At 38.4% G+C, this 15637-nt stretch overlaps 1 protein-coding gene across 1 annotated transcript in view; it reads right to left on the reverse strand.

The window, feature by feature from the left end:
- LOC122794315 (serine/threonine-protein phosphatase 2A 55 kDa regulatory subunit B gamma isoform) overlaps positions 1–15637 on the reverse strand; it is a 1556815-nt gene that overhangs the window by 705822 nt on the left and 835356 nt on the right. Inside the window, exon 4 of the mRNA XM_044062611.1 lies at positions 2469–2581. Within this exon, the coding sequence (XP_043918546.1) occupies positions 2469–2581 (113 nt within the window). The remainder of the gene's footprint in view (positions 1–2468; positions 2582–15637) is intronic.

Genomic DNA, 15637 nt, shown 5'->3' on the forward strand with positions numbered 1-15637 from the left:
GGTATTGTGTTGGATGGTGGGTGCTTCTAAAGAGTTCAAATACATGATATGGGATTTCTGGGTCATAGAGGGGGAGCTATAGCTCACACGAAGTGGTATAGAATTTTGCCTATAGTGATTTGAATGGGTCTATATTAGAACGTTGAATGCTTAGGTTGTTGAATGCCTAAATGCCGACATCTAAATGTCGAATGCTCAAAACTGTGACCGGCCAATTATGCAAATTTTTTACCTGTGAAAAAATTCACTTGGCCAACAAAAAAAAAAAACATACTTTAAAACCCCCCCATGCCTTCCCCAACTAAATATACCAACTCCGAGATTACTCTACATCGGGGAAAAGGGCAAATCCCCGATGATGGCCAAGCAAATTTTTTCCCCTGGGAAAAAAATTGTGTAATTGGTCAGTAACAGTTTTGAGGGTTCGACGTTTAGGTGTCGATGTTTAGGCATTCGACACCCTAAACATTCGACGAAGTAATAGGAACCCATTTGAACATGGAGAACTCAAGTGCATTGTCCTGTTTGACCAGTCTTGAGGTATATTTATGTTTTATGTAAACTGAGACATCTCCAACTTTAGTCCCTGTGTGGAAGGCATATAGCCTTGGACTGCCAGTGTGCTCTCTTGGGCTTTAAACCATTTCTCAGTGACAGCACAGACATCAGCATTCTCTAGACATTGCCTTTTAGATTGCACTGTTTATCAACTGAGTTTGATTATCACCCTTGGTGGTGTATTGTGCCATCAGTGGCAATTTGGGATGGGTGTTTGTTGTAGTTACAAGTATATCACCTGTAACACCTTCAGATAAAAAATACAAATAAGCTGCATTTTTTCATGGCACCTGTACTTTCTTATCCCTCTTTCTTACTGTCCTTTGTATTGCAAACTTTTCTCTTAATTTTTATTTTATTTTCCTCCATATATTTTATAACAGTATGCAGCAGCATCTAGACCTGTGCCTGTTCTCCAAAAATGGTACCAGCTTCTACCTGGTCTGTGGGCCAGCCTGTCACGGTGACCTTCTCATCTTAAATTCTGCTTCCATGGAACACACCATCCGGCCCTGCACTGGAAGTTGGGACTGTTGTCCTTGCTGGTAGTGGTGGCAGTAGAGGTGACACCGGCGTGACACAATGGCAGCTGCCCAATACTGTGGACAAGTTGAATGTCTGAAGGATAGATGCCTGTAATGGCCATGTAGAGGATCTCTTCCTGCAGCTCAATAAGTCACATCCCTGCCTCGGCACTGGATCCTTCATATGAGCCAGTGCCTAGTAGTGAGAGAGCCCGGGGTGGCATTTTTGTTTTCAGTGGGTCATAGGCAGCAGTATTATTGTTGCACTTCACCATCCTACCACCCCTATCATGGCGCTCTCCTCCTTTTTGTATCTGTACCCAAACCTGTCTATTGTCCAATCCTCCCAAAAACCCCGAGTCACCCTGAAGTGTATATATCTTGTACAGCTCACATAACTTTTATGAATTCCCACCTATTTCTCAAGTGTCTGGCTTTGCACATTGTACCTCTCTGCCAATGACTGAATCCAGAGCACCAGAAGAACCAGCCAAGATTTTGAGGAAGTCTGTGCAATGGCATGTCTACCTTGGGGATTGGGATTGGATACCAGTGCAGAGCCCATGAATGTAAGGTTCTGCTTATTTTGGTGCACTGAGTAGGAGCAGATTTGTTTGTGCAACCATGCAGCTGGACCATGGTAGCATTACATATGCAGCTGGTTCATGGTAGCATTACATGTGCAGCTGGACCATGGTAGAATTACATGTGCACATGGACCATGGTAACATTACATGCGCTGGAGAGAGTGGAAGGGAAAAAAATGCCCTCCTTGTCAGAGTGATGCATGGTGAATGAACCCCATCACTGTCGGGGTTAGGCTTGCATTGGCTTTGGTAAGGTACTATGAGGGACCCTGAAAAAGGTGCACATCGAGAAGGACAAGGAGGCTGAAAACATGCTGTGAGTATATTTCCTCAAAATGTTAAAAAGAAAGAAAAAAGTTTTTGTTCCCATTAAAAAGTAAATGGCACATTCAATTATTTTCAAAATAACTGGTTACTGAACACAGATATACAAAATGGTACCTTCCATGCTGATCAAGCAATGGCGCATTCCTTTGACCATCCAACATACAGAGAAATTCTACATATTCAACATATGTATGTTAGACATGCATGAACTAATGATTTGATTGGACTTTTTGGATGCTAGCAGTGGGTCAATCCAGGGCACTAAACAAAAGCAGAAGATTATGCTGCCACTGACTTATGAATTTGTGTATTACTGAAAATAGTATTTACCAGAAGTTAGGCAAACGTCATGTAACAGTAGGCAGCAATATGGCAGATCATATGTATTATGGATAACAAAACTTCTTTACCAGTCTAGACAGTTAAAAACTTTATATTTGCTGTTATATTTATAACAAGAATTGAACCATACCTGTAAAGATGTAACTGTACTAAGGTCTTTCAGCCTGCCTTCCTCATCTTTTAAGTTGTAACCCTCAGGTCTCTTGTCTCGTTCACTAACTTTCCATAATTTAACAGTTTTATCTGTAAAAAAAAATCAAATTAAGGTCAGGTATTCTAAACAAACTAAGATATACTGCATGATAAAGTCAGCAAAACATCACTATGTCTGAAATTCTCAAATAAAGCCATTAGGTTAAAAAATAATAGTCTACATGCTAATACAAATCAAATTTTATAAACTTACTCATAATTGGAATAAATTTATAATTTATGCTTACAATTCTATAAAGCATGACAGTTTTACAAATGTTTTATTCACCAGGTTAAAATGATTGAGCTTTGCTGAATATTTAATGAAAGGTGTAGATCATACCTCTCAACTTCTTAGAGCAAGATATCTGGGCAAAGACAAGTAGGACAAAGGCCCCAAAATAGGGACAATTTGGTAATATTGCACTTAAAAACTTAAAAAGGTAATAGAATAACAGGTTTTGCTTTAGCATGGATTTTCTGAAGGGTATGAGGTCTGAAAAGTCAAATGACTGTCATTATTTTCTAACTTCAGCCTTTAATGATTTGCAACTAATTTGCCAGAAAAAACACAATTTTATGAAAATTGGACCAAAAATATGAGGCAAAAATCTGGACATTCTATGAAAATCTGCACAGTTGAGAGATATAAGTACTGTATGTGATACTAGCTTCTGTGCTTTGCTTTCATTCAGCATGACTACTAAATGTTGATTCATTACGTTTGTTCATATATATCTGAAGATGTTCTGCAATTATGTGACTACATCAGGAAAGAGCAACAAATTTAAATTTTCCATTCTCAGATATATGGATTTTGACATACAGTTTCTTACAATCTTAGTTCCTTGAATGGCATATTCATTGTCTATGTGCACCATGGCCAGCATTTTCTGTGTAATTATTTATAGATTTAAATCTCTCATTGCTTACATAACTATTTGCTTATTTGTATTTATTTATTTGTTTGTTTCTTGAGTTGACTAATGAATTGTCATGGATTCTTTTTAGCCACAACCTGGCAAGAGAAAAGGCAATAAATATACAAATAGTTTAGAACAACAACTAGTTAACTGACATGTTTTGGAAAGTCCAAGGAATGCATAAAAAAATCACAGTGATAAAGGAAGGACATGTAAATTCAAGACATAATTTGTAAGTTAGAGGCTCTGACAAACAAATGCACACAGAAATAAATTCATTTGGGGGTGCAAATACTGTTTCATTCACAATATTTTTCTTTGTAAGTTTCTTAGAGTTTACCATTTTTATAAATGGATTTACTACGTTTATATCATGTTATAAAAAGATGAAAATAGCAAACGCTATTTCATTGAACCTAAAATATCTAAACTACATAATATCGAACATTCAGAACAGCGGATTTTTTCCTTGGGAAAAAATTCGCTATTCTGAAACACATACACACAACACAAGCACACCTAAAAAACTTCAATACACACTCATGCACTTATAATCCTACAACTAACCCTACACTAAACTATACAGACACTACTATCTATCCACTTACCTTAATCCAAACCCTAACCCTAAGGTCTGTCACTATCGCACACTCACCTAACCCGCGCCCTAACCCTAACTCACTTAACCCACCCCTAACCTTAATTCACCTAACCCGTGCCCTAACTCTAACTCACTTAACCCACCCCTAACCATAACTCACCTAACCCAAGCCCTAATCCTAATAACCACACAATCGCACACTTACCTGAACCTGACCCATAAATTTCCACCACAGCACTGAAAATAGTGAAGCCACAGAACCGGACAACTGAATTCTTTTCCTAGGAAAGAATTTGGTGTTCTGCAGCTTTGATATTTTTAGTGTTCGCTCAAAACAGGTCGATATTAGAACATTCAACGTTTTAAAACTTCGATGTTCTGATATAGACCCGATTTACTGATACTCCGAAAGAACACACACATCTCTTTGAGAACTAACTATTCAGGAAGTGTAATTCTGCATGGAATATTCTGAAGTACAATTATATAAGTGAGCCTACATCATCGGCTTCATTGAAACATACATTTTGATAGCAGATAAGGAACATTTGTGCCTTTTGGAGTCCCTATTAACCTTATTACACACTGAGGTACATAAGTAAGAACCTAGCTAAATTCGGCTTGCATTACACAGAGCATGGTGATTACACTTGGAAATCAGTAATAAACTTTTGTGGCATTCGAGGTTGTTATTATCATGTTACCAGACAGATAATGTCCACCACAGAACTACACTGAAGAAACTTGACAGCTTTGAAAACTGTAATACACTTCATACTGCACACACACACACACACACACACACACACACACACACACACACACACACACACACACACACACACACACACACACACTGTGGCAGAAGAGTGACTAACACAGAGAAGTGTCTAAAACTTAAAGCTGCTGGCTGATGACATGTGCACTTTGCATTCGCCTGCTGTCTGTCTGGAAGCACTAAGAGTGATTCAGACTTCTAAGACACAGAACACTTTGTGCACATACTCTTTTTTTTTAACTTGCAATACATGAGGGCACTAAAGCTCCTTGTATTGTGATTTTTTGTCCCTTTCTGTCTTTCTGCTACCCTCCACTCCAAGATTCCCCAAATGGCTCCTTTGTTCCTCTACAGCCAACAGGGCTGAGCGTTGGGCTTTCTGGAGAGAGATCATCATACTGCAGATAGAAAACTTTAAACCCTAGCTCTGCTGGCTCCAGGCTTGCTTTCTGGACAAATGGACATGAGAATAGAGCATCCAACCTCCATGCCCTTGCTTGGGGTGCCACCCCCCAAAAGGCATGCAGTTAGACAGTACAAGATTATGTCTTACCTCTGTGGTAATACACCATTTCCTCTGAGATTGCACCCTGTGTTTGTAGCCTCCTGTGTGCTGTCACATATTCGTTGGTATATACATTACTTATGCTTGTCCCAAGACAAAGGAGGGTGACCATAGCTCCTTTACTGCTCTCCCTCCCCTTGTCTGCTCCTTCAGTGCAGTGGGCCACGAAATTAACCCTGATCACCTGGATCATCGGAACCCACCTCTATGTGCCATGAAGCTGGCATTATGTATAAGAAATAATTATGACTGGGTTTCTCTGATCATAAAGAATATAGTGAAATGTTTTAAAATGGATTTGAAAAGTTACCTTTCAAGCTTTGCTGTTGAGGTGATTTTTTTGAAATCCAGTTCTCAAACACATAATAAATTGAATATGCTTGGAGATCGGATTCTAATCCTCTATATCAATGTGAAGTTTTTACATATGAACCTTACTGTTATTAGTGAAGCCAGCACTGCCATACAGATATTCTACATTATTGCATCAAAAGTTAATAGTGTTAGCTAGCACACCTATTTGTATTAGTGGCCTAGTGGTTAAGCTAATGGACTTGAAATCCACTGGGGTTTCCTCGCACAGATTTGAATATTGTTGATTACAAATGTGCAGTTTTAGCATCTTTCCAGCAATCTGATGCATATGTCTTTACTCAGACACCCCCATATTAAGGGCTGGGGGTTGACATAATGGTTAAGGTTGTTACCTAATTGACACAAGTCAATGTTGTGAAGTGATAGACCAGTGAGTTCCTATATGAAAAACCATGGATGACACAGGATGAACCTGAAGAGAATAGGTCACAGGAAGATGTTCTGGAACTTTCTGCAGAATGCTCATAGGAAATCAAGAACAAAGAATGTGCCTAGTTTAGAAGAAAATTATCTAAAGCAATAGCTGCTTGATTTAATAGAGATGGACAGACAGATTAAGATCAATAAAATCGAAAATGTTAGAAGTCTGATAAAACAAATGAACACAATAATCAAGGTTATTCACAGAATTTTATGTGATATAACAGAAGCAAATAGGATATATTACTGGGCAGCTAAATTAAAAACAGATACATTTTTACCACAGGGCAATAAGTGAAAGGAAGAAAAGAAATCAAATCCCACCATGGAAGTACTGAATAGAGAAAACTATAAAGCAATTAAGATGAGAAGTGTCACTGTTACAAGAGCACAGAAGGAAGAACAGATCAAGAAAAGTACTTAGAAAAATAGACGTGATAAAAGCAAAGCACAGTATCAAAACAGGCCAGGATCTATCATATACTATTACAAATAATAAACTAAAGAAATCAATCAACACAGGCAGAAAAATTTAGAAGATATGCTGATACTTATAAAGGAAAAGTACAAAACAAGCAATTCACTGATGACCCATAAATGTTTTATAGAGAATTGGGAAACAAGCCAAAAGGAATAGCACCACCAAAAAAAGAAGAAATACATGCATGTTGGTGAAATATCTGTGAATACCCTGTGGAACATAACAAAGAAGCTGAATGGACCGAAGAAGTAAAAGAAGCAGTAAGACGTTCAAATGTACAGGATATGAAATGGGATCAAGTAACCACCAGAGAAACTGAAACAATATTAAGAAAAGCTGTTAACTGGATAACCGCAGGCCCAGATGCAGTACCTAACTTCTGGCTAGTCTTAACATCTTTACATGAAGATTTAGCCCTGAGTACAAACTATTTATATGCACATGCTGAACAGACACCAACCTGGTTAACAACAGGAAAAGTGATACTTCTCCTTAAGAGTGAATCTACAAGCTATCCTAAACACTATAGACCAATAACTTACCTTCTAACAAAGTATAAACTATACACTGGAACTGATGGTAATAGAGTGTATAGTCATTTAGAAGAAAACTCAATCATGGCAACAGAACAACAGGGTAATAAAAGAAAAGTCATATGGAACAAAGGGTAATTTTGTGTTAAATAAAGTCAAAATTAAGAATTGTAATAAAGGGGAAGAAGCTAAGTATGGCATAGATAAATTACAAAAAAGCATCTGACAGCATCCAACATTCATGGATAGAGGAGTGCTTACAGATATATAAGGTACACCCTACATTGATCGATTACATTACAGTGACTATGAAATAGTGGCAAACCACTCTGTAGCTAAGCCATGATAAAGGGCAAATTATTATCCTGGGAATAAACATTCAAAGAGGAATATTGCAGGGTGAGTATTTGTCACTGCTGTTTTTTAATTTTGCCCTTAACCCATTAAGCTGTCTAGTTAATGGATTAGGACATGTTACAATTTGCCTCCCAGAAAGCAACTTATAGTTTGGTTCCCAGAAAACAGCTAAGTGTAAATACTTCTCATCTTCTTTTTGTGGATGATTTAAAACTATATAGTTCATCAGGTAAGGAACACAAAGTATGACTGCAAGTAGTCAAAACTTTTTCAGATGATGTAAGAATGTTATTTTGTCTTGATAAGTGTGCAAAAGCAACCTTTAAAGCAGGAAAGCTGCAACACCAAGAAAATATCAGTCTGGGACAGGAATGGGATGTAAAGGAACATGAGCAGGAGGGAATGTATAAATATTTGGGAACTGATGAAGAAACGACAATAAAACATGAACAGATACAAACAAAATTAGTACTGAAAACAGCCTTGACATCGAGGAACAAAGTCCAAGCTATAAACCAATTTATTTATTTGACATTTGTTTACCAGGAAAGTCTGCCTTGGAACAAAGCTGATTATCAGTGGAGGCCCGGGGAAAAACAATCCAGATGCATGTCTTTGTAACATGGGAGGAAACCAGAGAACCCGGAGGAAACCCACACGAATGCAGGGAGGACACGCAGACTCCACACAGAAGGCATCCCAGACGAGAATCAAACTGGAGAACCTCTTGGTGTGAGGTGACAATGCAACCGCTGCACCATTACTTTTCCTGTTCTAACATACAGTTTTGGAGTGAAGGACTGGCCTCAAAAGGCACTGGATCAGTTGGACAGCAAAACAAGAAAAAATGCTTCACACTTATCAAATGATTTATAAAAATATAAGCCTAGGTGGTGTAGCGGTAGCATTGTTGCCTCACAGCAAGAAGTTCTCCCGTTCGATTCTCAGCTGGAGAGCAGGGAGTGCCTTCTGTGTGGAGTCTGCATGTCCTCCCCGTGGATGGGTGGCGTTTGAAAGACATGCGTAAATGGGTGTGGGCATGCCTTCGTTGAAGGTTGGACGTCGAGCTGGCACCTTGGTGTTCGTGAAAATCTACTGCCAATCATTAGCGGACTGGCGTTCCACTGTGGCGATACCCTAACCAGGAAAAGCTAAAAGACTAACAGAAAAAAATGTATACCAAAACAATATTCCTTGTACTGAAGGACATATTGGCCTCCTCAAAACAGATCTCACAAGATCCAAACATAGCAAAAGTTTTAAAAACACAAGGAGAACAAATCTAAGATGAATTCTCTGCTTAGTTTAGCAGAAGCATATCAGTGTCAAGTGGAATGGAAATCAAACCAAAAGTAGATAGAAATCAGGCAGCAACTGAATGTGCCAAAACACAAAAGAAAGAATATAAGGTGAAGTATCAAATGAGAAGGCAAGAAATGTGGAAAAGGCATAAATATAGCTGCAAGTGCAGAAAAGTCCTGGAACAACCTCATGTTGATCAGGGTCTGATGCAGAAATGCTTAAGAAGAGGAGAGTTTAAATCAAAAGACGAAAGGATAATATTGGCAACCCAGGATTTTGTGCTATGTACACTTTGGTTTACAAAGTCCATTGAATATGCTGGAGAAATATACAAATGCAGTTTTCTTAAAACATAATTGGAAACAGGTGCACATCTCCTGGGTGTGATACACTAATGGTAGTGGAACTGTATACTGAAAGGTATAATAATGTGGTAAGACTGTTGCATTGGGGACTGTGCAAATATTATAATGCTGAAGTAGCTGAGAAGCATTGGAAACATAAGATGCAAAGCATTATAGAAAATGATGAAGTTTATTTCACATATGATCATCCATTACCAAACAGTTCAAAAAATAAGTACGAGAAAACCAGATACAGTAGTCCAGGAAAAGAAGGCACAAGTAGCATTGATCATTGAAATTCGTACAACCAGTGATTACAGTGTCTTATGTATAGAGACACAAAGCCATAAAGTACCAGGATTTGCAGGCAGAAACAAGGGCAATGCAGAGGAAGGATACCCAGACAATTCCTATAGAAAGTTGGCAAATGTGCCTTTTTGTTATACTCGCTATCTTAGCCGAGAATCGAACGGGAGAACTTCTTGCTGTGAGGCAACAATGCTACTGCTACACCACCTCGGCTTATATTTTGTTTTGCTGTCCAACTCTCCAGGAAAAAAACTCCTGTCCTTTGCCCTGGCACGACTATGGAACTCCCTTCCTCCCTCCATCCGTATCACCACCTACCTCCCTGCTTTCAAAAAATCACTGCACTCACATCTAACATCCTCTTGGGAATGCTCCTGCTCCCACCCCTCATAGCCTATTCTCCACTTACTACCTTCAACTTATTCATATATTACCAGACACCAAATAATTAAGTCAACTGTAGTTCTCTAACCCTACTATTCCTCTGAAGAAACTATATATATATACTACCACAATGCTTTATTTTTCTAAAAATTTTTTAACTAAACTCTTTCTTTGCTCCTACTTAAATCTGGGTTGTTCTACAAAATAAAACCTAAAAATTACTTTGTAACAGCTTAATCTTTATTTAGTTTGCAACCCACAAATGACTGACATTGTAAACTGCTGCAATCTTTTGTTACCACTGCTTTAAAGCTTTGTGTTTAACCTACTAATAATTTGAAATTGTAAGCTGCTGTAATAATTTTTGTAACCTTTGTTTTGGAGCTTTTCTCCCCAGGACTCCATTGAAAACGGGTTCTTATTGGCCCAATGGACTATCCTGGTTAACCAACTGCAAATAAATAATAAATAAATAATAATTAATAAATATGTTAATTAAACTTGCTCTGCAGCTTTTCTCCCTGGGCCTCCACTGAAAATGGACATATATCCAGCTGGACTCTCCTGGTTAAGAAATGTAAAATAAAATAAATAAATAAATAGTAGTAGAAGCAACGGGGTCTTATAAAAAAGAATTTACAGTCGTGTTTAGATATGCTAATGGTACATGTAACTCTATGAATTGCAGAAGAAGTTAGTTCTGGGGACATTGTGCATGTTGCAAAGACCACTTTTGGGCTAATATCAATGATTGAGACAATACTAATTTCATGAATTATAATCATACTTTTACTTAGGAAAGGGGTCCATTCTCGCCATGGTATTAGAAACCAGAAGACTAGGAGAAATTAAACAAAGGGGTTGGGGGATGGCATAATGTTTAAGGTGTTTACCTCACAGACACAAGGTGCACAGTTTGATTCTTACCTTTTTTTATTTTCTCATTACTGGCTAGGCATGTAATAGTCAATTCCTTATGAACCTACTAAAATATATTTTGTGCTGCCATAAACATCTCAGTTTTCATTGAAACTGGGAACATCCCCAATTTTCTCTCAGAACTCTAGCTATCACAAAATGTGTGAGTTTGAGATAAATCAATGGGAGTTTTAATTCTTAAGTTTTAGTAATGCAACATGTAACATTTGCAGACTTTGCATTTTTTCTTTTTTTTTTGAAATGCATATTACTGCAAATGCTTTTATTCAATTGCCTTTGTATGCCAATTAGAGTATTTTTTTAAATGGCCTTGATTTAGGGGATTCGACCCTAATTATTACTGGCTCTGTCCCTGATTCCAGAGAAAAGAAGTTGAGAGCTATTTGCAAAATGCAGTGCCAACAGTCAACAGCTTTATAGACTGATAGACTCACACTGTCACATTTTTTTAACTTGTAGTAAAAAAGGGCAGGTAAAACTCTCTCTATATATAGAACACAGAGTTATAATCAGGTTTCTGATCATAACTTCACTTTATCTGTTCTTGAAACAGATTCTCAAGCTTTACTTTCAAGGTGAGTTTCCTGGAATCCGTTTTTCAAACACGTAAACTGGATAAGACTGTCATCCCTATCATAATTCTCTGTCTTTTTCTTATGTAACTAATCATCTAAAATATTTTTCTCACAGAATATCTTCTTAATCTTTTGCCACATTCAGGTATCACTTTCTCAAACTACAATTGTTTTTTATAGTATACAGTTCCACTGCCATTAGTGTATCACACCCAGGAGATGTGCACTATGTCATGTAAGTATGTTAGCGGTTTAGCCGTTTTTTCTGTACATTTCTGCTAATGTTGGGTATACAGTGTTCATCCTGCTACCTACAGAAAACACCAGTTATTTACACTTGTTTAGCCAAGAAGAGTTTTATCTATTGTGTAATGTATTGCTGACACTGTAGTTCTCACTCTTGTGCTTGCCGTTTTATTCTTTTGCGTTGCTATACTTGGAGTGTTAGGCACCGTAGCCTTTTGTTTGTTTTTGAGTGCGATCTGGCGTCATGGATTTCAACAATTGTGGTTGGGATACTAATGTATAAAACGGCTACTTTGAATTGCGCCGTCTCCCACATGGTCTTCTCTACCCCCTGTAGTGTGTCCGGAATCACAGCCTGCTATACGCCTTGCTAGTCTAATACTTTTATTAAATTTATTTAGTGTAAGTAGCTCCGTAGGCAGATATAGCTCTGTAGTCATTTTAGGTCTGCGTGCATCTATCTCTCTCTCGCAGATGCTGCTTTAAACTTTTATAGTGTTTTTTGCTTAAGCAGATACTGCTCAAAACATACTTTTTAGCGTTTATTGCTTAAGCGTCTGACCCCAATACCTACCTGAATTAGCCAACTATCCTGAATGTGTACTGCTACCTGAATTTTGTACAGTACATGGGAAAATATATCCCCCTTTCTAAGAGTTTACTCTTGGGGGCCCTGCTTTGTTTGTAAACGATCCTTCTGATCAATCGTTCTTTATTTTCCTCACTTGCAGCTAACGTTGGTAACCAGTAAGGCTTTCATTTGCCTAACTTTACTTATAGGCTTACAGCCTGGGCCAATGACTTTGCATGATTAAATAATTTGTACTTCACTTCCCTGAAACAACCTGCTTATTCTGGAAGTGATATTGGAGTGCAACTTGGTCTTGCGACTAGTTGTTTTACCCTGCATCCCTGTCAACAGCCTCCCCCTTTTAAGGTAGACATGATTTCCTATCTCCTAGTGTATTTGGCACATATTTCCTATGTGCAGCGTTCTGACTACTTAGTTCATATTAGGATAACCACAGTGGGCGACGCAGACTAACTCCAAGTGGCTGTTACCTTGCACATGTACTGAACTGTTTTACCTAGTATATTTACTGAATTGTTTTTTTGTTTTTTTTTATTATACTCACCAGAATTTGTTTTTTACTGTGCTGCTATTGTCTTGTTACCTTAACCCTACCTAATTCATATGTTATCTTTCTGATTCCTCCTAGCTCCCTTCCTCCTATCCTGCACTAAAGAACCTGCCTGGTCTTTAAGGACCCCTTTAATCATTCCCAGCCACTCTAAAGCCTGGCCAAAGTTTCTGCTGCCCAGTGATTTGTTTTCTGACCTGATCCTAACGGACTGGAAAGTATGTCACAACCTAGTCATAGTTCTCTACATGTATATGCTTAATTTTACACTGTACTGTATATAGGTGGCTGACTGTTTCTGTGCAATTTCTATCCTGTTTCACACAGAGATAGTATTTAAGCCACTGAGTCAGGTTACCAGCAGCCATACCCCTCACTATCTGTGTTTCTACTGCCCTTTTCCCATACCCCTATATACCCATTACCTTTCGCTCCCCCACACAGTTACCTTTATTGTAGTTACCTTGTTGCATTCTGCTTTCTGCCCACTAGGTGGTGCTCCTAGGTAACCTCATGCTATTACTTCTCCCCCCACTCTTTCCTAACATCTTCTCTGGATCTTGTCTCTGACTTCTCCCCTTGACTAGCTGCTTAACCTCCTGCATTTGTGTTATTGCTATTATCCCTTTCCCTTTACACCCATAGCTCCATTATATCTCTTCTATCTCCTCTAACTCCTCTACCCATTTCTACCTCCAACCTGCCCAACCAAACTCTACTTGCTACTGACCACCTTCACTGCACCTGGAACCTGCTTCATACCTGATTGTCTCTGCAACCTCTTCCTATACTGGCTGTAACCTGCTCCATTCGCCCTGCGGTCTCACTCAGCTCCCCTACCCTACCCCCAATTCCCACCCACCCCTAGTGGTCCTGAACTTATACTTCACTAACCACTCTCCTCTTATTCTCACCCTATCACAAACCTCTTCATCATTAGGCCTCTCCCCTATCTCTTTCTTTCTTAATTAGTACTAATTACCTCTCTTTTGAACTACTCCCTCACATTTTCTAATCACTCTCTGTACTACTTCTCAATTCTACCTCCTTTATAACCACTACTTATTTCTTATTTGCATAATTTACACCCTGGTCTATCTCCTGAAACACACTCTCGTATTTTTTACTTTACCTGCTCACACAAACTACTCACAACTCATAACTACTTATTACAATGGCCCCAACACACAAAACTATTTTCACAAACATACTACTCCTTACTACCACAATAGCCTCTCTTACTATACCTTACTCACTCACCTTCTTTGAAAATATTTCTCTACCTGAACAAAGCCATAACTTCCAACAAACTTTTACATCTTCTTTCATCTATTCCCTTAAACATAGTAATATAACCTGTACCTCTAATTATATACTACCAAAATATCACAGAGCAACCCATGTTACTTACTTCACCTTCAAAAAGAATTTTAATAATTTCTACAAAATCCATAAATTTCTACTATATCCCCAGCAACACCCCCTCCTAGATGGTGACATTCATCCAAACCCTGGCCCCAATACTGACTATACCTATAACCTTAACAATGTAACATTGCCTGTGAATTCTACATTCACTGAACCACCTAACTCTCTCCTGATAGCTCACCTTAACATTAGAAGCATCAACAATAAAATTTTCCACCTGCATGCACTCCTTGAGGTGCACTCATTTGATATTCTATGTCTTACAGAAACTTGGCTAAAACCAACTACTCTAGACCAGGAAATTAGCGCTCCTGTCTATAACATCCTCAGATGTGACCGTAAAACCAAAAGAGGTGGAGGTATAGCCATTCTCTATAAATCTACTCTCCAAATTTCTCCTTTTAATGTGCTACCATCATTAGATACCAAATCTGAAATCCTGACTATCAAACGCCAAATCAATAACTCCAAATCTATCTATCTAATTTGTATCTATCTCCCCCCTGGTAACAATACCAATACTCTTGAAAACTTACTTAGTTACCTCTCTACCCAATTACCACAGGAGACCATTGTACTGGGTGACTTTAACATTGACTGGTCCACCTGTAGTTCCCCTAAACCTACTAATCACGTAAATCTCTTTGGATTCTCACAATTAATAACCACTCCTACTAGAATCCACAAACCTAGTAGTAAGGAAACTACTCTTGACTGGATCCTTATTAACAGCCACCCTGAAATCTATACTCCAGGAACCCAACCCGATGATATCAGCGACCATATGCTTACCTACATTACTAGACAAAAAGTCCACATCCCTAATAACCTTAATCTTAAAACCTCCCGCTCAAAAAAACTCTTTAATCCAGATAGCTTCCTAAATGAACTGCAAGCTTGTGACTGGTCACCACTGACCCATCTTGAACTTGATGAGGCTGTAACCTACTTTAACAATACCTTTCTTCAAATCCTAGATTTCCATGCACCTTATCGCTCTATTAGAATAAGAACCAAATCTGCCCCATGGCTCACAAAACAAACTAGGCAAAAGATGCTCCTCAGAAATAAAATCTGGGCTAAATGGAGAGCCACCAAATGTCCATCAGATCACCTCCACTTTAAACAGTTAAGAAATGCCACCAAGAACGATATTCTTAGAGACAAAAAAAACTTCTACCTTCATCTCCAACAACATACGCCACAAAAATTTTGGTCAGGGATAAACAAACTTCTTCAGCCAGGTCACTCTACTAGTCCGGCCCCAGCAGGTTTTAATCACAATAACTCCAACCAGATCCCCAAAGCCTTTAATAACTACTTTACAGAAGCCATTCAAACACTAGACAACTCTTTACCACCTTTTACTGCTTCCCCACTAAACACCTCCAAGACTTCATCTCCT

The sequence above is a fragment of the Protopterus annectens genome, chromosome 2.part1 (assembly GCF_019279795.1).
Source record: "Protopterus annectens isolate FY-2018-M chromosome 2.part1, PAN1.0, whole genome shotgun sequence".
Classification (NCBI taxonomy): Eukaryota; Metazoa; Chordata; order Ceratodontiformes; family Protopteridae; genus Protopterus; species Protopterus annectens.